At 44.4% G+C, this 21,817-nt stretch overlaps 1 protein-coding gene across 2 annotated transcripts in view; it reads left to right on the top strand.

Annotated features, from left to right (window-relative positions):
- LOC139537567 (zinc finger and BTB domain-containing protein 16-A-like) overlaps positions 1 to 21,817 on the top strand; it is a 160,332-nt gene that overhangs the window by 81,386 nt on the left and 57,129 nt on the right. For both annotated transcript variants that reach the window (XM_071339019.1, XM_071339018.1), the window contains exon 4: positions 17,860 to 17,946. In XM_071339019.1, the coding sequence (XP_071195120.1) occupies positions 17,860 to 17,946 (87 nt within the window). The remainder of the gene's footprint in view (positions 1 to 17,859; positions 17,947 to 21,817) is intronic.

Here is a 21,817-nt window from a genome sequence, read left to right as displayed (position 1 = left end):
GACTTTCAAGTCTTTTTTTCCCCATCCTGGCCTCAGTGTCTGCCTCGATTTTTATCATCTCTCGCTCTAAAATGACACATTACAGGCCCTTGTGCTTGCCCCCTTCCTCTCCCCCTCTACCCACCACCACCATCCTTCACCTAGCCTCAGACATACAGAGAGAGAAAGAGAGATGGAGGGGAGGAGGAGGAGTGCTTGTTGGTATGCACAGTGTACTGTGTGTGATGTGTACCATTTCAGCCGTCGCTGCCCCTCCCTGCTCAACTCCGCCAGTGCAGCCTGTCTCTCTCGCCTGCTCTCATTCACTGCGTGTGCTTGTTTTATCTGAGACTTGGCGGCTCGCCAGTCTGGGCTGCCTGCCACAGCAGAGGGTACAGTATGTACAGTGAGTCTTGTGCCAGTTTCTTTTTTTTTTTTTTTGCATTTGTTATGAGTGGAGATTATTTTTATTTTTTTGCCGTGGTGTTGGCTGATCCCTCGGAGAGAGGAGGGTACCTGTTGAATGAGGGAGTCTGGTGGTACCGACGCAGTAAGCTGATTAGGGGGCCACGGGTGGGCTTGGGGCCCGATAAAGGAATGGCATGTGCCGGTGTTTTTCCCCAGGTTAATGTCACCTAGGAGCCGGGGAGGGGGTGGCAGGTCTGCCTGGAGGAACAGTGACTCAGAGTTTTGGGATGGGAGAAGCTCTGGCCCATTCAGGGGTGTGATGTGAAATGCCATGGTATCCCTGTTGGTTGAGTGTTGTGGAATAGTCTTGGCCCACAAATACTTAGATGATTCATAGAGCTTATTCAGATTGAAGAGTTCTAGCAGAGGCACTGCGATGAGATTGACATAATGTATACATAAATATATATAAAGCATATACTTACAACTATTCAGCAAGCAACTTTTCATCTTAACCATATTACAAACTTGAATAATGCAACAGTTCACAAGCATGTGAAGACAATTAATGGTTTATTTTCTCATCCCTACACTCATTACATTTTAGCTTCAAGACAAAAGCCCTCTAGCTAAAACTAAACATGTCTTCATGAAGTATGTTAGCCTATCAAAAGTGAATGATTACCACGCCAACCTTAAAACATTAGAACAAACCAGGCTTCATTTTTATAAATATCATGGAAATCATCACGTGGTAAACAAATTGCATCTGAAAACGCGCGAGTTGACATCAGCTGTTTTACGTGGCTGATTTATTTATTTTTTAAACTACGGCGACAATTTCACAATGTAAAGTAACTGGCTGTTACTGCAATTTCATTTAAAAACTCAATAAACAAGTCTCAAATGTAAGGAAAACATCTATACATTTCAGATATTTCAAAAACATTGCTCTGCAATTAGGATTTTTACTGTAGGGGTGTTGGGCTCAGAGACAATTATGTTTACACTGCCCTGCTCGGAGGGAGATGACTCTCGAGGAAGGAAGTTTACATTACAGTAATGTCTCTTGAGAATCTCTCGAATCTCCTTAACTCTCGTCAATGTGAAAAGAGCCAAAGTTAAATTTTGAAAGCACATCGGTTATTTTTATGATGAGAATTTTCTCTTCCCAACCATGGCTGTTCAGGCTCGGTCAGTGGAAAAAATACGGTATGTACCATCAAAGTAAGCGCTAATCCTCTGTTTACAGTACATAACCATCCGAGAGTTAGCAGATTAACCAGATGTATAGGCAGTCAAGTGGCACTCACACACACACACACACACACACACACACACACACACACACACACACACACACACACACACACCCCGAACATAGTCATTCAAAAAATACGCATGCATGCACTCAGAAACACACTACATCCAATCGATGAAACCCTGCTATGATCATTAATGCCGGTGGACTACCAGGAAAAAGGAGGCATGCCACCTGTTTTGGGGTTGCCAGATATTTCTGCGATGGCTCACTGTTTGTCCCACCACCCTGGGGATTCTTACCCTGGGGATTCTTCAACTCCCATTGCTAGCATTGCATCGCCTCTCCTGTTGGTCTTCCTGCTCTGACCCTTACTTGTGTTACAGTGTTAAACGTTAATGCTCCCTCCCCCATGGTTGTCTTAGACCTGTACCATGTCACCAAGCTGACTGTAAATATCAATATCATTGGGTTGCCATTACAGCACAGAGAAGCCAAGGGCCAAGATCTCGGCTCCCCCCCTCCTTCCTGCCCCCCCACCTCAAATCAACCCTGACATAGTTAACTCTCAGTGCACCTGACTAACACCTGCTCCCACTTCTCTGTGTGCACCATATAAATGGCTAAAGCATTAAGACATTGAAAAATGTGAGGCATTTGAAAAAGCGAGTGCTGTGGAGGGGAGGAGAGGGAAAAAGACAGAGGGGGGAGGAGAAAAGCCCAGGGGAAGGTGTTCCCTCCCTTGCTGTCTCTCTCGCTGTCTCTCTCTCTCTTTCCCTCTGCATCCCACTCTCTCTGTTTCATTCTCCCTTTGCTACTGCTCTCTCCTCCCTCTCTTTCACTCACACGCTCTCCTCCCTCATTCACTTTCTCTCTCTCTCCTTCCCTCTGCCTCACTCTCTCTCTTTCACTCTCCCTCTGCCACCATTCTCTCTCCTCCCTCTCTTTCACTCTCTCTCTGTCTCTCTCCTATCCATCTCTCTGCTGTCGGAGCAGAGAGTGAGGAGTGGAGCTGCTTGGCGGAGCTCTCTTGGCCCCGCTCCAGCTCTTCCCTCACTGATGACATCATGGTTGTGCCGGCAGGTCTGGATGTTCTGCCAGCATTCCAGTGCATTTATGATCGCTCGCAGATGTGTGTCCAGGAACATACTGTACCCAAACCATAAATTAATTAAACTTGACTGCCTTCCAAGCCACATATTCCAAAATAGAGAAGGGCCTTGCGACTTGAGACAGAGAAGGGGGAAGAGGAGGAGGGAATAGGGGGATGTTGTGGAGGGAAATCTCTGTTAAAAAGTTCAGGAGAAAAGAATGACTATGGAAAACAATGACCAGTGATTTACATGTATATTTTTCACAACAGCTAACACCATAGTCCACCGCCGCCACTCCTTCCCTCCATCCCTCCCTCCAGTACATTAGCACAGGATGACAGACAGCGTGGATAAATGGGCTGAGCTTCTGTTTGGCCGCGTGCCCTAACTCCTTTCTGGGGGTTTAAACCCATAATACTTTCCCTGACCTGTTGATGTACATTAAACCCCTATTTAAAACAACACTTGAATTATGTGGGGCATAAATCTGCCTACATTATACAGGTCCAGGAGAGATTATTGGGTCCTTGGTCGTAATGGCCTCAGTAATTGTCTGGCAACTGGATGGAACCAGTTAAGACATCCATCCATCTGGAATGGGACTTGACTGGGAATAGTGTTCCCTCAGTAAACTGTGCCCTTTTAGCCGGAACTCAATGTACTTACCTGGCTGCACTCTATAAGCCTCTGAAAAAAGTGATGGTCTATCTAGGCTGTACACTATGTGAGAGGGATGGCCTAGGCCCCTCAAACTCCACTCTGGACCTCGAAGCCAGTTCCACTGCATTTTTTCATTGTTCCCCTCTAATCAGGCACTGATTTAGACCTGGGACACCAGGTGTGTGCAATTAATTATCAGGTAGAACAGAACCAGCAGGCTCCGGACCTCGTAGGGTAAAAGTTGAGTACCCCTGGCCTAGGCTGTACTGGACATAATGTGAGAGGTGACACTTTTGGCAGTGAGTCATCTATCATTAAGCCATGACAGCACTGTGGATGTGTATTGATTATCTTAAGGTTCTTGACTATTCCACCAGTAGGTGAGGCGCAACAGTGTTTGTATCATTTTAGTAAATCATTGATTACTACTGAATGTTGTGTCAAAGTTAGCTCACTATCTAAATTGGATCCTGTTTTAGTAGCCTGCTTTATTATGTGGTACATTTTTAAATCTGTGTGTTTTGACTGTTCTTGTACCATTCATTGAATTCTATGTCTAGTACTACATACAAACATCACCTAGAACGTGTTTCATTCTGTTGGCTAAAAATGCATTTAGCCCCGGCCTTAGATCTTCGCAACGAGGTCAGTTAAATCGAGTCAACATATTCTCAATGATTTACGATGCTTTCAACTTCACAAGTAGCGCCCATCGAATTACATCGCCGACATGGCATTTTATTTATACGATACAATACGAAATTCTAAATCGTCTTGTCCGTTAACAGTCCTTTTGTAAAAACATCTCTGGTGCACCAAAACAAACCTCAAAAGGAAGCTCCCAACTAGCTCATAATACCCCTGTAGGAAGAAAGGATCTGGATCTTACTTTGTCAGGGTATTGCCGCTTTAAATCCCTTTGGTTGCTAAGTAGCAAGTGCCCCTGTGCTCTAATGGGCTGATTTGGTATTCAGCTCGATGCCGGCTCTTATTTTTGTATGCGAGACAAAGTGTTTTGATGGAGGGTGATTGCGGCAGTGTCTGGAGGCTGTTTTTCAGTTTTATGGGCTGTACAGTACACTGTGTGCCTTTCTAAAACAGAACACATCCCATTGAATTTTGTATTTGCTTCATTTTTTTCTCCCTCAACTGCTCCTGTCAGAGACGAGGAAAAGAGGTGGGGGCGGGGATGTCCCTCACGGGTTCAGGGGAGAGAGAGAGACTGAATGGAAGTGCAGCTCTTATTCCTATAATAGTGAATGTTGCTCAAACGGCTGGACTTTGCTTGCTGTAGGTATTTTATTTTGGGAGTAACTCTTTAGTGGAAGATCCCTGACAACGGCTCAAATAGGGAAGGGCAGGCACAATGGATTTGTCAGAATGACGCAGCCATTTATTTATTTGTTATTAGTGATAATCATTCTTTCCATTAAGCAATTCAGAGGAATGCCATACAGAATGATGAAATATAATGATAGCATCAACACTGATCCCTTAAATGTCAACGTTGTCCCCTTTACAAGACATGGAAGTTGATATTCAGGAAGTGATGTGAAGCAGTCATGATTAGTCAGAATAATACTTGCAAGGAAAGCCAGCAACGTAAACAACGGTTACGGTCAAAAGTAATTGCAATTGAGAGGTGATTTATTATTGTTAGAAATTTTGGTCCCGCTTTAATTTACATTCAGCTTATAAAGGCATCATAAAGCCTTCATAATCCCTTCATAAACACTACATAAATGTGTAACAAAGCACCTATAACTATGTCATGGTTTATAAAGGGTTCATAAATGTGGCGTAACTGTGACATAATTACCAATGTCAAATGTGACATAACCCACTGTGTTGAATATGATATAAACATGTGCTTTATGAAGGATGACATGTTGTGCTGAAAGATGTCACACGCTCTAAAGTTTAGTCATGTTAGTCACATTACACCTAATCTCATTCCCAGACAGGTCTAGTGGACCAACTCATCAAACTTGGCCTTCATTAGTTAGGGTTAGGTTTAAAAACACATTTTAAGAATAGAAATTGTGAGAATGGGCAGGGATAAGCAATCATTTTTACTGTGTTAAGTAGTGACAATAGTGACGATGACAAATACTTTACTGAGTGAGGTCACAAATACTTTACTCAGTTACACTCCCACTAAGGCCAACTCTGAATGGTTGATATCCCAGGTTTATATGTGCTGTGTGCAGTAGCCTGGGGACGACGTTACACCAAGAACCACTTACCTTGATGAAAACCCCCAACCTAAACACATTGAAAGTGTCTATCTTCTGGAACCAAGTTACATGTTCCTTAGTACACAAACACGCATACAACAACAACGAGCCATACTGCACGGTGCTGGTCCCAGTCAGGTATTTGACACAACAACAACGAGCCATACTGCACGGTGCTGGTCCCTGTCAGGTCTTTGACACAACAACAACGAGCCATACTGCACGGTGCTGGTCCCTGTCAGGTCTTTGACACAACAACAACGAGCCATACTGCACGGTGCTGGTCCCTGTCAGGTCTTTGACACAACAACAACGAGCCATACTGCACGGTGCTGGTCCCAGTCAGGTCTTTGACACAACAACAACGAGCCATACTGCACGGTGCTGGTCCCAGTCAGGTCTTTGACACAACAACAACGAGCCATACTGCACGGTGCTGGTCCCTGTCAGGTCTTTGACACAACAACAACGAGCCATACTGCACGGTGCTGGTCCCTGTCAGGTCTTTGACACAACAACAACGAGCCATACTGCACGGTGCTGGTCCCAGTCAGGTCTTTGACACAACAACAACGAGCCATACTGCACGGTGCTGGTCCCAGTCAGGTCTTTGACACAACAACAACGAGCCATACTGCACGGTGCTGGTCCCAGTCAGGTCTTTGACACATTCACCCGCTCCCCTGCTGAAAGATCAGCCACAACATGTTGGCAGCATTGTAACAGGTTGTAATTTAGACCTGGTCTCCAGCATGGGAACAGAAGAGGAATACCTGGTGAGGTCGTCTCAGGTTGGACTAATCCAAATCATCGTGGTTCTGACACGCACACAAACGCAAGCTTTGCAGGTCCATCAACCCATTTAAATACCTCACACAGTAGCATGTGGATCACGAGAGAACCTTCGTGTAGTGTCCTGTAATACTTAGTTTGGAGTGAGACACCTTTAGTCATTCATAACACATCCATAAAGACTCTATATTGCATGACACTGTACTTAATTTAATAATAACATGTACTTAAATGCCTTGTATCATATGACGCTGTACTTACTACTAAGTCAGACACCTTTGGTCATTCATAACATATACATAAAGGCTTAATGATGTAAACACAAATGTTTTAAAACTCAGGGAATTATCACTAGCAGCTAAAACAAATAAACATTAAAGACATGTTTAAACCATACATTTCCTTTTATTTGTAAATGTTTAAAACAATACAAATACATGAAGTTTCAAAAAGTCTAGCAATGCAATTACATTGAACATTACACAGATCTGTGAATAGTGTAGCTTGTCTCTGAGCTGGCGTACGAATGGTTCTTGCCTCATCCTGCTGGAGGTGTACTGCATGTTGGTTCCAACCACAAAGTAACAACAAGGTTATCAGGTCTGTTGGGAAATGCCTTTGTCACACCATCTGGATAAGGGCATTTCTGTACTGTGACAGAAACTCTAAATGGGGAGATGGGGAACTCCATTCAATTCGTATTATTATATTCCTCTTTCATTTACAAATCTCATGACGTGACTATGAGACATAGCTGTATCTAGGGGGAATTGTTTTTAGCTAGCAAAATTTAGACTACGTGGCAATTGCTGTGAAGTCACCGACATTATTTTAAATAACACAACTCAATAACCATTCATGACATATGAAAATTTAACTCAATAACCATTCATGACATATGAAAAATAATTCTCTTAACATTAACAATGATTCATATTTGTGCATATTTAAGTAACATTAGCATTACATTTGGGCTTTAAAACATGTTCCAAGGTCAATTAAATGCCCGCAATGTGAATCACTATATATGGAATACATATTGGCTTCGAGCAAGGACTATTCTGGGTGCAGCAGTAAAAGGATTGTAGGGAATACTCAGTAGGTTCTGTAGAATGTATATATGGTGTCATTTCATGGGGCTCTGAATAATTCAATTGGCGGCCGAAACACATCACGTGCACTTACTGCACTACAGAAAACATGCTCAATGAATTAAAGGGCAACTACACTCAAAAGTTTAAGATTTTTCCCAGACCTCAAAAGTCATCCCCTGGTGTGGTTTAAGCATTGTTGTGAACACAGAAAATCCAATGTAGTTATTTTTCTATTTTAAAAAAAATTGGAAAAAAACTGGGGTAAACCAGAAAAACAATGGAAAATCCGAGGCCTGGAAAAACAAAACCAAGAGAACTGAATTCTGAGGAAAAAAAGTAAGCTAAAAATATGAATGGATTTTAAAAGTCCCTACCAAAATGTTTTGCTATGCATGACTGCACTTTAGAATGTGTGTCATCCTGCATCACAGCATTTTGGAGGAAGTTGAGGTCAAGTCCAATACTGACCATGGACCCGAGAGGGAAAGAGGTTGGGCCATCCAAGAAATGTTTTAGTGAAATATACACAATTTAGCAGACACTTATCCAAAGCGACTTACAGTCAGTCATGTGTGCATACATTTTTACGTGCGGGTGATCCCAGGAATCAAACCTACTATCCTGGCGTTGCAATGCTCTACCAAGATGCATGACAAGGTTATACATGCTTTGTGAAGCCTCGATTTAATATGATTAATAAAGCCTTTATTATGCGGTGCTTATGCCACCCTTTATAAAACACAGGTTTATGTCATATTTGACATAGTGGGTTATGTCACACAGTTATGCCACATTTATGAACCCTTTATAAAGCATAACATATGGTTATAGATGATTTGTAACACATTCATGTAGTGTTCATGAAGGCTTTATGATGCCTTTTATAAGCTGCACGTCATTTACAGCGGGACCAATCTTTTTATCAGCAGTAACATATTTGGAACTGCAGGCATAAGGAAACTTATGTTTAACTTATGGAAACTCAAGTTGCGTCCGCCTCCTGGAGTTATTGTATGTATTTGTTTGCATGTCACGCACACAGGCTTATTTTCCAGGCAGAATTGATGATTTGTTTGTTCATAGGGTTCTGTTTGTGTTCAAAGATCAAGGAATTGATATCAGCTATAATCTGTGGTTGCAAAGCAGTGGTATTGGATCAAACGGGGGAAAAGGGGGGGGGGGGGGTAGCAATGCAATAAAAAGACCCAGGGAAGTGTAGTGGAGGGGGGCTAGGGGGAGCGCTTGGTTGTGAGAGAGGCTAAATTTAAATCGGAATTGGCCGACTTCCACAACCTTGCGGGCATTTTAATGAGTCATAATAACTTCATTTAAAACCAGCTGAGCAGAAAATAGTTTGGAGAGAAGCCTGTGGCCAGTATGGATTTGTGTTTTTGTCAGGCCCCACTACCTTTCATGGGCCAGAGAGCCACAGACACACGACGAACATGCGTGCACAACACGCGCGCGCGCACACACACTAGATGGACATCTGACTGGGGTTACACACGATTATAGTTGCTGTGTACCTGCGTGTCATTGTTTACGAACAATGACAGTTATGACATTTAATTTCACCTTTTAAACCCCTTATTCATATCTTCTGTCTTCTCTAAACACAGACGTCTGTGGATGCAACTTGACCCACCCACTGTGCTGTTGTCTGCCCTCATGACGTCCATCCAGGCTCCACCGCTCCATTAAGGGAAAACATGCTGGGTTCTAATCACAGTTAATAACCATACATGTCAGTCCGACAAACTGTATATCATACAGTACATAGCCTGAATCATCACTGTATCTGTATCTGTGGGGGCCACTGATGGTTATTATTTGTCTATATGGAAACAACTGATTAACTTACTCACCGAGGACAGTTAACTGGAGAGAGTATGACCAACCTTGGCATAATTGTAAATGGTGAGAGTGAGCGAACATGTGGCATCACTAATCCGACTATGTCACCCCCGCATCAAAAAGTCCAAATTAGAAGGAATTTTCTCTGAGAAGGAAAGACATTTATTGGAAGGAGGAAAATCAACACTTATCAAAATATGCCTCTAATTCTCTATCTGGCGTAGCAGAAGACCATTGACATTGTTGTTCTAATGACATAACGATGTATCATACATTGGAGTGGCTATTAGATTATCTAGTGTCTTTTTTCAGAGGCAGTCTGGGTATTTGAGCAGGTTCCCGTGAGTGTGGGCGACCACTGTTGTGTATCCTAAAATGATCTCACAACCATGCACTTCAGTCTTTCTATTAGCAGTCATCACAGAGAATGCATGGCTTTCTGTTTGTGTAATGGTATTAGGGAAATGTGCCATGTCAGACCTGACCACCATTCCAGACTTCATTGGGTGTGCATCCTGCAATTATGTGACAATCAGTTAACCTTGTAAAAGTTCTACGTACATAGTTGCAATTGCTGTCAAGCAAACAGCATTCTGTTGTATGGAGAAATGCTGGAATGTTCTCTGGTTAAGACCTACGCTTACTATCAATGCAATATGTTCTTGGTAATTTGTTACCAAATATATCTATAAAAATACATTCCCCCCGAAAATATGCAAGTCTGATGAGATATTTGTGATAGTTTATTTCTATCACAATGCCGACAGAGGAAAAGAAAACATGATTTGTTTGTCACGTAAAGAGCCGTAAAAATAAATATCCTCGGAGGCATGACATTTAATGTATTATATAAGTTGGACGATAGCTTTGGAAACTTCTAGATCAATTTCTCAGCGCAGATGAGAGGGCTATGAATCCCATTTATGGTAGAGGCTCCCTCATAAAAAGCTTTTTGAAACTTTTATATTTTCGGGATGAAGAGAGAATGAACCTGCTAGGCAAAGATTCGCCGGCGGCGCTATGATGTGTATATATACACATTTTAAAAAGAATAAGATAAAGGCACTCCCAAAGCCATCTGGAAGTAGCCAGGACATACAAGGCTTGCTTTTATGCTGCTAATTCCACTTGGTGCAGCATAAAAGCAGAGCGTAGATATTGTGTTATAACTGTTGCAAACATGTAAATGGCCTCGGAATACTAATCTTGGTGGTCAGGCCGAGGGAGGATAATTTTTGACTAGAGTAAACAGGCTGTAGTTTGGGGCTCCGGAAGCCTCTCCGAGGAGATGCTACTGCTCTCTGTTAAATGGATGAGCCGTGACTAGCCAGTTGTCCCTTTTCTGATCTGAGCACAGTCAATGGAGCTACTATACTACTACTATAAAAACCTAGTTATACATTTGGTATTTTATTAGGATCCCCATTAGCTGTTGCGAGAGCAGCAGTTACTCTTCCTGGGGTCCACACAAAACATGAAACATGACATAATACAGAGCATTAATAGACAAGAACAGCTCAAGGACAGAACTACATCAAAAGGATCAACTCCCCTTTCAGCTGTACAGTGGCAGCTTGGCCTATTTTTGCCCAGCTGATTCTTGGCCTTTGTTGGCTCTCGGCCGGTGGCCTGTCATGTTCGGTTCTATCGTCACAATATCTGGGTCCTGTGGTGCACGGCAGAGTGACTGACTGTGAGATGCTGAAAAGGAAGAGGGCAGTAGATCTGGAATGTGTGGCAGGACATTGTAAAAAAGTTTTAGTGAGGAAGTTAATGGTCTGTCACACTGTCCACTTTTGTAAAGAATTTACTTTTCTCTATTTTCCATTTCTCACCCTAATTTTTCCTTCCTTTTCTAATTTTTTTTGCTAGGAAAGATTATGGCTCAGTCCCCCCGTCCCCGCCCCTCTCAGAAAAACAATTACATAATGGAAAGAGCAAGCAGCATACTCCTTTTGTGTCATTTGGCAAACACCTCGGCCAAAGATGAAGGTTTTTAGACTATTTAAATACTTCTACATGTAGAATTTGTATAATTGATTTCACATCGTGTTTAAAGTTATGGCAATAAAACTTTAAACGTGCGTTTAACAGGGTGAAAATATATTTTTGGATACAAGCGAAATAAGTATGTACATCAGTGCACCTAAGTGCAGTTAAACGCTGCATGTTTTCTGCATTTCCAGTTGTTCTGGTTTTTGGATTTCTGATAGTCTCCGCTTTGCCATATCGGCAGTTTGTTTCTGTTGGCTCGCAACCATGTTCTCCTAGCTGGACACTTCAGAAGTCCACATATTTCAAACTGTTCTTGTCATTTAGGGATAATCTGTATTAATGATGTTCAACTGATACCAACAAATCTTCAGGTACATAGAGTCCCTTTGTTATTGGCAATGCATAACGGAAACTCTCTCAACCCCATTGAAAACGAATGGGCTTGTGCATTTTTAAAGTAATCTGTTTACATTTCTGTCTGTCTTCCCTCCCAAACAAAGATTTTCCCTCCTTTTTCCTGTGTCACATTTACTGTCCCAGAGGTCATTGTGTTGCCTGCTGTCCCCTCCCCCAGGCATTCTGACTCTACTCTGGCCTTAATAAACCCAGGAGTGCCTTTGACAACGTGTGACTTGAAAGCAGGAAATAATGGGCCCTAAATGCTAAATCTTTACAGGTTATTGACCTGTGGAGAAAACACGTATGCAGCAGTCTCTACCATCGTTTCAGTTTCCCCTTTCCAGCCCTATAGCCATTTTGTTTCACTGCAGACACTGTAGGACCTATTTGGCTACGGCTTCTTAACCAAGTGCTCATGCCATCTTACTGGGTGAAATACAGCAACACATGGTTGTCTTTTGTGGCTGCAGCTTGTTGTCTCTTGTTAAATGTGAATACCAGGTTGCCCTGTCTTAGTTGCCTTTTAGTTGCTGGACTCTTATGTTGCTGGTTACTTTTGCCTGGTACTGTTAAAAGGCATCTGTTGGACCCGTCTTCACACAGTCACCTTTTTCCCCAGGCAGAATATAAAAACTGGCAAATGACAGCCAAAACCGCCTTCCTTCCCCCCAGCCTACCATCCCTTTCTCCTTAGCAATAAAGGCATTTACAGCACAGTAAAAACATGTCAATTGCTGTATCCAGTGGGGTTGCTGTGGCCTGCGGTGGTTGTGGGGGGCGAGGGTTCACCTCGCGGTCAGACTCAGGTTCTTCTGGAAGAAATAGAAGAAAGCTGCTGCCTCGCATCCCGCCGCCAATACCGAACTCCAAGGGTTATTGATCAGCTCCAACATTTCAAATAAGTTATGTCCTGGAACATTCCATGACTTTCCCGGGACAGGGGGGTGACACTGGGTCTGGAGATGTTTGATAGAAAAAGCAGTCCCCCACTAATCATGGCTACCGTTGTGAACTGTGGATGTGACTTTTTCAGTGCATTGGTATACATTGCTGCCTGCATTACGCACCGGGGCCTGTCTCTGTTGGTTCAATCCCAGATTCACTTGATTTGAGTCCAAAGAGAAAACCACATCACTTGCATCAAACCATTCAAATGAAAGCTGTTTTACCCTAACAATGTACCAACTACTCAATAGGAAACTCATTCCTAACAGCCGGCCCAAACTGACCTGTCATCCACATTAGGAAGTGGTCTCCCTCTGTTGTGGAGACCAAGGCTATTAATATCAGGGCCCTTGCCCTGAGGAATGGCCCCTGTGTTAGAGGGAGCAGAGGGGGAACAGGGGCAGCCAGCCGGACTGACTGACCTTCGGGAGGTCCCGTCCTCATTTCCTGCCACTTCACACCAGGAGAGCCCGGGTGGTTCCTCTCTCTGCTCTTGGCCCAGCTCCCGTTTCTTCCCCAAAGCTTTAAGAGGCCTTTGTGTCAGAGCGCCGAAACCGAGGGGGAGCATGCCAACATGTCATAACTTAAGAACATCCACTGACCCCCCTCTGGGGAAAAAAGGGGGTTTAGGAAAAGCCAGAAACACATGGAATCTTTTCACCTCTGTGGCAGAGATGGGAGGTGTTGGGGAGGAAGAGTAAGAGGTCGTTTGGTGGGCTGGAAGGGTTTGTTTGTTTGTTTTGGCCCAAACAAGGTCGAGGCTTAGAATACTGTACTGCCTGAACAAGGCTCTGATGTCAGCCCAGGGGAGAGGAAGGGTTATGTGGACTGAGATGCCCCCGGTCTCCCCAGGGCAAGAGTGCTGAAAATGGCTTCATTGTAGTGAGGAAAAGGACAAGCAACAGAGAGAGGAAGAAAAAAAACGTGTCTGTGACCTACTGGACAGACAAATTGGTTTGCAGGCAAAAATGGATTAAGAGTATGGTGACTGATTGTGCTGCAGCGTGTCCATTTTGAGGGTTTGAATTTAGACTGCTTTGGTGTGTGTGTGTTTTTCTGTGTGTGCATGCATATGCCCTGACATTTGGCAAGTCAATATTTGTCTGCTTTCCTTTTCTCTAGACATCCTTGTTCTGAGCAGTAGACCATAAAGCTGTCAAATGTGGCCCGAAGATTTTCTCTATCTTCTTTTATTTCCTTTTTCCACTTGTGATAAAAATATCATTGTCAACCAGCTAGCCGCTCTCCCATGTCCTTATGGCCAGGATTTGCATGGGGAAAAACACAGGTTTATCTTCTCTTATCTACTGTACAGTGTTTGCTCACACAATCGGTGCAATTCAGAGTATTTGTCTGTGGGTCTGTGGGTCTGTGTGTGTGTGTGTGTGTGTGTGTGTGTGTGTGTGTGTGTGTGTGTGTGTGTGTGTGTGTGTGTGTGTGTGTGTGTGTGTGTGTGTGTGTGTGTGTGTGTGTGTGTGTGTGTGTGTGCGAATGTGTTGCACGTGTCTGTCTATAACTAGCTTTGTCTAGTTCTGTACATTACTGTATGTGTTTGTTAGTCTGTGTTGTGTGCCCTTGGTCTGTGTGTGCCTTGTCTTTGTGTATGTAATACACTGTGTTTTATGAGAGGAATCCTGATTGTGGCCCAGGATTTTTTGTTTTGGTTGATGAAAAATATGCTGCCTGCGGTACACATCTACTTGAGTGAGGGAACACACAGTTCTGGGCTGTCCTTTCCAATTGGCAGTCTCCGTGCTGTTCTGTGACTGATAAGAGGATAGTGTAAATATAACTGTACAGCACAGCTCGTTACCGCTGAAGGGAGAGGTGAGGGAGGGGAAAAAAGGGAGAGTGTGGTGTCTACTGTTCTGACGAAAGAGTGTGTGTGTTTTTATGGATTTTTTGCTGTTTTTTGGTACTGAGTGTAAGTGTCTTACTTAACCCATTTGTGTAGGCTCACTGAACAGCCAGGCTGTGTTTTATTGGTGCCTGTGTTAGTCTGCTTGAGTATCCCCCCTCTCCCACTCCCTCTCTGCCTCTCTCCCCCTCTGCTTCTCTCCCCCTCTGCTTCTCTCCCCCTCTGCTTCTCTCCCTCTCTGCTTCTCTCCCTCTCTGCTTCTCTCCCCCTCTGCTTCTCTCCCCCTCTGCTTCTCTCCCCCTCTGCTTCTCTCCCTCTCTGCATCTCTGCTTCTCTCCCTCTTTGTCTCTCTGCTTCTCTCACTCTGCCTCTCCCCCTCTACAAAATGAGCAAACTGCATCTTCTGTTTGAGAGGTGATGTTGAATGGCATGTGATCACATTGCAGGCTGAGGGCTGGCTCTGTGTGGCTGGTTGGTGGTGTGGTGGGGCTCCATTAGATTGAGTTAGCTCAGACACTGTGTGGTGGGCTACTGGCACTTCCAATCAAGGGTACCCCCCTAAACATCCATGACCACTCCAAGGGAGCATGGAAAGGTGGGACACTACACCTCCCCTTCTACTTTGTGCTGTGAGTAGGAGGAGGCAGCTGTTCTCTTTTGTTTAGAAACGCCAAAATCCCACTGCCCGCAACGTTGTGTAATATTTCAGTGGAGGAAGTGAAAAGGGAAGAGGCACGTGGCACAAACCCCCCCCACTCCCCCACCTTTTACTTGGGTTATTCGAAGCAACAGTTGTGCAAGGCCCATTATGTCAGGTTAGGGCATGGTTGTGGCAACTTGGAGGGAGGCCGGGGAGAGAGGAAGTGGGAGTTGTTGGAGAACAATTATTTGATAGCCACTTCTTTCTCTCCCTCTTTTTTTCTCTCTCTGGAGAGGCAAGCAGTTATTTTGAGCTGCAGAGTTGGTGCTGCCACGGCACTACCCGGGGGCAGAGGGTCGGGGGAGAAGGCAAGGATGGTGCCAGAGTGCCAGGGAGGTGTTTTTCATTCACCCCTCGTCCCCTCCCTTCTCCTCTCTTCTGTCCAGCTAACAAGATGCCTTCTACTCATCAAAGGGAAATAAGAAAGGGGGTGAAAATGTATCACTTTAATTTGTGTTAGGGTTTTTCTGAGGCCCCCAGAATGGTTCCTCTTTGCCTGCTGGGTGGCTGGCTGACTGGGTGCTGTGGCTTCTCTATCGGTCCTCCTCCCCGCTCAGACAGTAATGAGCCACACCAATGAGGTGCCACAGAGGTTTTGTCCTCGTAGAGACACGGCATCACGCTGCCACTTCCTCTAAGAATTGATGTCCATGTGCCGTGGTGTATACTCTATCGTGGGCCTGTTTAGTACACGGCTTCGGCCTCCCTGGGGAGCGGTTAGTGTTGCGCCATCTGTGGTGCCCCGGTTCACTAACTCTACACTGTGCTGGTTCCAGCCAGGTAAAGACTGTATTGGCTCATGGCCCCATTTAGTGAGGACTGCTCATGGTTACAGTACGTTGACTGAAACAAACAATCAACTAAAGCCTTATAGTCAGTGTTAAGGGAAGGTGTTTTTCTAGATCATGTGACCCAACCAGGAAAAACTCTTGGCTCTATAATATCCAATAATCTCCATTGGTCTCTGGAAGAAGCAGGGGGAGCTGATTTTATTAATGCAAATTTAAAATGAGATACTTTGTCTATATCTCACCTGAACGTGGTTCCCTCTCCAAAGGTTAAGATTTTATTTTAACTGACTAATTTTACCATATATTCAACTCTGCATTAAACATCCCTGGCCATACATTATATTAAAATATGCATAACATCAAGAGTATTACTTTGGCAATTTTTTACTGAAGGCCATATTTCAGTGAAAAAAATACCTATATTAACTATGGTTGGGTGGTATCCAGTTTGTTATACCTTCAAAACGTTCCTGTACTCTACCGGAGTATTCGCTATTATCGGCAGTGCACACAAGGGGCGCTATTTCTTTCCATTAAAAAAGTTTTACACATTCACACACAAAACTAATTTAGGCAGCAGGGATCTTGATCTAGGAGTCGATTGATTTGTGTCTGCTGTAACCAATAAGCTTGATCTTGCAAGCTAGCCACTTAACTAGCAAGTTATCACACCAAATGCATAGCTGGAGCCCTGAGCTGTAGATATTTTATTTGGGACATCTTGTATTTTTTACGATATTGAAAAACATACGGTACCGACCAAGTCTAATATTAACTAATGCTTTGTGCTGTGAGTGTGTGAAATGACAGTTAAGGTCTAGTACAATATCTAATACAGTAAATACTTGTTGCGTAAGTTGTAACTGGCAAATTTAGAACTCCACCTTGTCCATCATGTGTCAGTGTAACTTGTCTTCCTCAGACTTACAGTGCAGCTGTTTTGTAATATCACTGTTTGTCGTTATGAAACCGACACCCAGTTTGTCTCCATCTCTAAGACAAAAAAAAGTTATCTTAGTATTGACTTCCTGTTATGATTTGCTGCTGCTGGAGGGTGTCGTAACCCTTGGAGACATTGCCAAGAACAGAACAGCCAAGGTCTAGTTTAGGGTTCTCCGTGTCCTGGGATCAGGATCACACAGGAACACAGACCATACCTGTTTGATATCTGGGTGGAGCAGGACACAAGTTAGCGAGCTAGCCTAGCGATACCATAAAGCTGTTAACTGGCTGGACCTGTGACATGCTCCCATAGCACCTTCTGTTTGTATGTGCTAAATACTAACGCTAGACCTCAGCTCTTCATATTGCACTTATACAGTTCAATTCAATAAACTTTATTCTGTTATTGCCCCTGGCTGGGGAATAAATCAAGTTTATTCAACTGAATTGGATTGTAGAAATGCAGTGTGAAGAGGAGAGGCCCAACGTTGGCACACATTCGCATACTGTAGTTTTAAAGCTGCTCAGACACGATGAGTCTTGTTATTGACATAGTGCTGAACAATACAAGTGTTTCAAAAAAGAGTTTGCTTGTTGCAGGTGTGAGAATATTTTTTTATGATATCTTAAATGGAAAAGAAAAACTTGCACACTCCTCTTGGCAGTATCACTTTGTACATTTAAAAAACAACTGTTAAACGTCACAAAATCTTATGTCTGTTCCAAAGGTTATGTAATCTTACCACACACATATTATACAGTACATGTATCTACAGTTAGTATAGTTTCTACACTGTATTGGGCCCATGCCCATATTAAACACCCTCCTGTCTCCTCTCCTGTGTTGCAGCTGGTGAGAAGGCCATTGTCTGTGACCAGTGTGGGGCCCAGTTCCAGAAGGAGGATGCTCTGGAGGCTCACAGACAGATCCACACAGGTAAGAACACAGCCGCCACTTCTGCTTCAATAAGGCTTTACATGTGTTCCCACCATCACTCTGTGTTAGAGAGAATTGTGTTCTCTTTAGAACAGTTGCCCCACTCCCACCAGGATCTTGTACACCATCTAATTATGTTTGTTGTGTGAGTGTCTACAGTTTGCTCTTGAGGTTAAAGGTCCAACTAAGTCATGTGAAATAGGTCAGATTGATAGCTATAAATAAGACAACACAAAAAAGCATTAATTTTGGTGTGCCTAAATGGTCTGAAGCATATCAACTAATAATGTATGCTTGTTGACTTTGATAATATTTTAGTAATTATTAAAATAGTTGTTTTTACACCACAGTGAGTTTACAGTATGCTACATCTTACTTGCTCTTGGCACTGTACCAAGCAGAAAGACCCAGCAGTGACATTACCATATCCCGTGTCACCGCATTAAAAGCTAGTAACCATGGCTTCCGGTATTAAGCCGAACCCTCTCAGTCATGGTTATAAGCCGGCTGGCTCGTTCCACGGCGAGGTGGGGGTCTGGAAGGTGGAGGTCTGGAATCTTCCCTGGCACACAGGGCTCCCTCAGCCTGACTACACGGGCTGGATGCCAGAGAGGGTAAAGGCGAAGGGACACTCAGACCTGGGCTTACCGTCCAGCTATAGCTAGATGACTCCTGATATCTCCAGGAGTGATAAGTATAAATTTTTGTATTTCTCTTATCTATTTTTGCTAGCTAGGGCCATCTACTTTAAGTGCTGTCTGTCTTCCCTGTAGCCTACTTGGTGTGTGAACTGCTCAATGCTCATAACTTGCAGATGATAGTTGACACCTCAACCAGGATCAAGGGGCAGGGCAATATATGACTTGTTTTGGTAATCAGTGGCTGTATTGGAGGGGGAGTGGTTTCACCTCTCCTAGGCAATCAGCAATTAGTGTTAGTTCTTCAGTCTCCCCTGGTTTCTCAATGGCAGCTGTAAGCGGAGGTCGTGTCAGTGGCGGATTTGTCGCAAAACAAAGACGGTTCTGTCGAGTTGTTCTGCTGAGTTTGAGGAAGGAAAGCAAGGAAGGCTTCACACCACTCTCTCACTTCAGTATCTTACCTAGTTATTTACAGATGATCTCATTTTGCTCTTTTGTAGCTTTGTCAACTGTGTGTGTGTTTTTTTGTTACCCGTTCGCACCTCTCCTTGTAGGCTTTGCAGACGCTCCCCGCCCCTTGGCTGCAACCCTTCTAATTTAGTGTACCCTGCGCTCACAACCCATGTGGAATTACGGGTGTCTGGCAGCACTTGGAACTGCCAATCTGTGGTCAAGAACGCCAAGTTCATCTCAGCCTATGCTGCCCTTCAATCCCTTGACTTTTTGGCCCTGACGGAGACATGGATCACCCCAGAGAACACTGCTACTCCAGCTGCTCTCTTCATCTGACTATGTTTTCTGTCATAGTCCGGGAGCATCTGGTCGCCGCGTGGTGGCATTGGTCTACACATTTCCCTTAAGTGGAGATTTTCTCTTTTCTCCCTATCTCACCTGTCCAGCTCCTCATTTGAATTACATGCTGTCACTGTAACTTGTCCAATCAAGCTTAACATTATTGTCATCTATCACCCACCAGGTGCCCTCTAAGAGTTCCTCATTGACACTGTGATAAGCTCATTTCCTGCGGATGGCTCACCGCTCTTTGTACTTGGCGACTTCAACCTCCTGACGTCTGCCTTCGATTCGTTTTTTCCCCCAACTCTCTCTTTCCCCTCCTTGCCTCTTTTGGCCTCAATCTTTCCCAATCTCCTCCAGCTCACAAGGCAGGCAATACACTTGACCTCATCTTTACTAGAAGCTGCTCGCCTACTGATCTCACTGCAACCCTCCTCCAGGTCTCTGATCACTACTTTGTTTCCTTTTCTGTCTCCCTTTCCTCCAACTCTAGCCACTCAGCCCCTACCCAGATGGTCATGCTCCGTTGCAATCTTCACAATCTCTCTCCCACTACTCGCTCTTTTTCTATCCTATCATCTTTCTCCCTCCTGTCTCCTGATTCTGCCTCTTCGACCCTACTCTCCTCCCTTTCCGCATCCTATAACTCGCCCTGTCCCCTTTCCTCCCAGCCGGCTTGCCCCTCCTGCTCTGTGGCTGAGTGACTCATTGCAAGCTTACAGAACAGGGTTGCGGGCAGCTGAGCGAAAATGGAGGAAAACTAGGACCTACCATCCTTCCACTCTCTCCTCTCTACCTTCTCTTCCTCTGTATTCTGTGCTAAAGCCACTTTCTACCACTCTAAATTTCAAGATTCTGCCTCTAACCCTTTTCCACCTTCTCCTCTCTCAATCCTCCCCCTCCCTCTCTGCGGATGACTTTGTCAACCACTTTGAAAAAGAGGTTGACGACATCCGAATACTCATTCACTCAGCCTATTGAATCCACTGGTCTCATTCACACAGATCTACCCTATGCCTTGACCTCTTTCTCCCCTCTCTCTCCAGATGACATCCTGCGTCTAGTGCGGTCTGGCTGCCAGACAACCTGCCCGCTTGACCCTGTCCTCTCTTCCCTTCTGCAGACCATTTCTAGAGACCTTCTCACTTCCCTCATAAACTCATCCCTGACGACTGGCTGCGTCCCCTCTGACTTCAAAATGGCCCAAGTTGCTCCCTTCCTCAAGAAACCAACACTCAACTAATTTGACGTCAAAAACAATAGAGCTGTATCCCTTCTTTCTTTTCTTTCCAAAACACTTGAGCGTGCTGTCTCTTATCAACTTTCTCATTGTCTCTCTCAGAACGATCTTCTTGACCCTAACCAGTCAGGCTTCAAGATGGTTTACTCAACCAAGGCTGCTCTTCTCTGTGTCACAGAGGCTCTCGCCACTGCCAAAGCTGACTCTCTCTCCTCTGTTTTCATCCTCCTAAATCTATCTGCTGCCTTCGACACTGTGAACCATCAGATCCTCCTCTCCACCCTCTCAGGGCTGGGTATCTCAGGCTATGCACACTCTAGGATTGCATCCTACTTGGCAGGCCTCTCCTACTAGGTGACATGGAGAGGATCTGTGTCTGCACCACATACTCTCACTACTGGTGTCCTCCAGGGCTCGGTTCTAGGCCCTCTTCTCTCTATACCCTAAGTCACTCGGCTCCGTCATATCCTCACATGGTCTGTCCTATCATTGCTATGCGGATGACACTCAACTACTTGCGTATGTGGCCAATGATTCTTAATTTACGAGAGGTGCAGACTCAAGTTTCCCTCCACTCACATTTGGCACCGGTGGAGCGTGTGTGTGTATGCTGATACTGTAAGGAGGATGACTAGGTGTGTTGTGATTGCTGGACTCCAGAGTGTGGCAGAGATGGGTCACAACCTCCAGTGTGTGTGTGTGCATTGATGAGTGTAACCCATGGTTTACTGGAGTAGAAAACCCGTGGTTTACTGGAGTAGAAACCCCGTGGTTTACTGGAGTAGAAAACCCGTGGTTTACTGGGTTACAGCCATTCTATCGCTCCACACTTCTGTGACCGGCCAAACAACAAGCCATCCTCTTTCAGAACTATGGACTGGTAATGTGATCCAAGCTGTGTTGTCCTGTATATCAACCTCAATGTCTTCTCAAGCGGTACACTTTACTCTTCCTTTTTTGTAAAAAGAAAACATTTTCAGTAGATATAGTTTTCTTGTACTCCGTGTACCATTGTTAGGGTGATGGTTACTCAACATGTAGGTATTCTCTGTTTTGTTTTTAAAATGGGGGAGGAGCTCCTCTGTGTACCCAACAAAACCAGAATAGAGTATAACTCAGTATAATGGAGACTGACACCGTCATCCGAGCCTGACCCAAACAACTTCCCGGAGCAATCTGGGTGGCCCCGCATTTTTTG

This window comes from Salvelinus alpinus, chromosome 13, assembly GCF_045679555.1.
Source record: "Salvelinus alpinus chromosome 13, SLU_Salpinus.1, whole genome shotgun sequence".
NCBI lineage: Eukaryota > Metazoa > Chordata > Actinopteri > Salmoniformes > Salmonidae > Salvelinus > Salvelinus alpinus.
The sequence above is the reverse complement of the archived record's forward strand: the minus strand, read 5'-3'. Positions and strand labels throughout refer to the sequence as shown.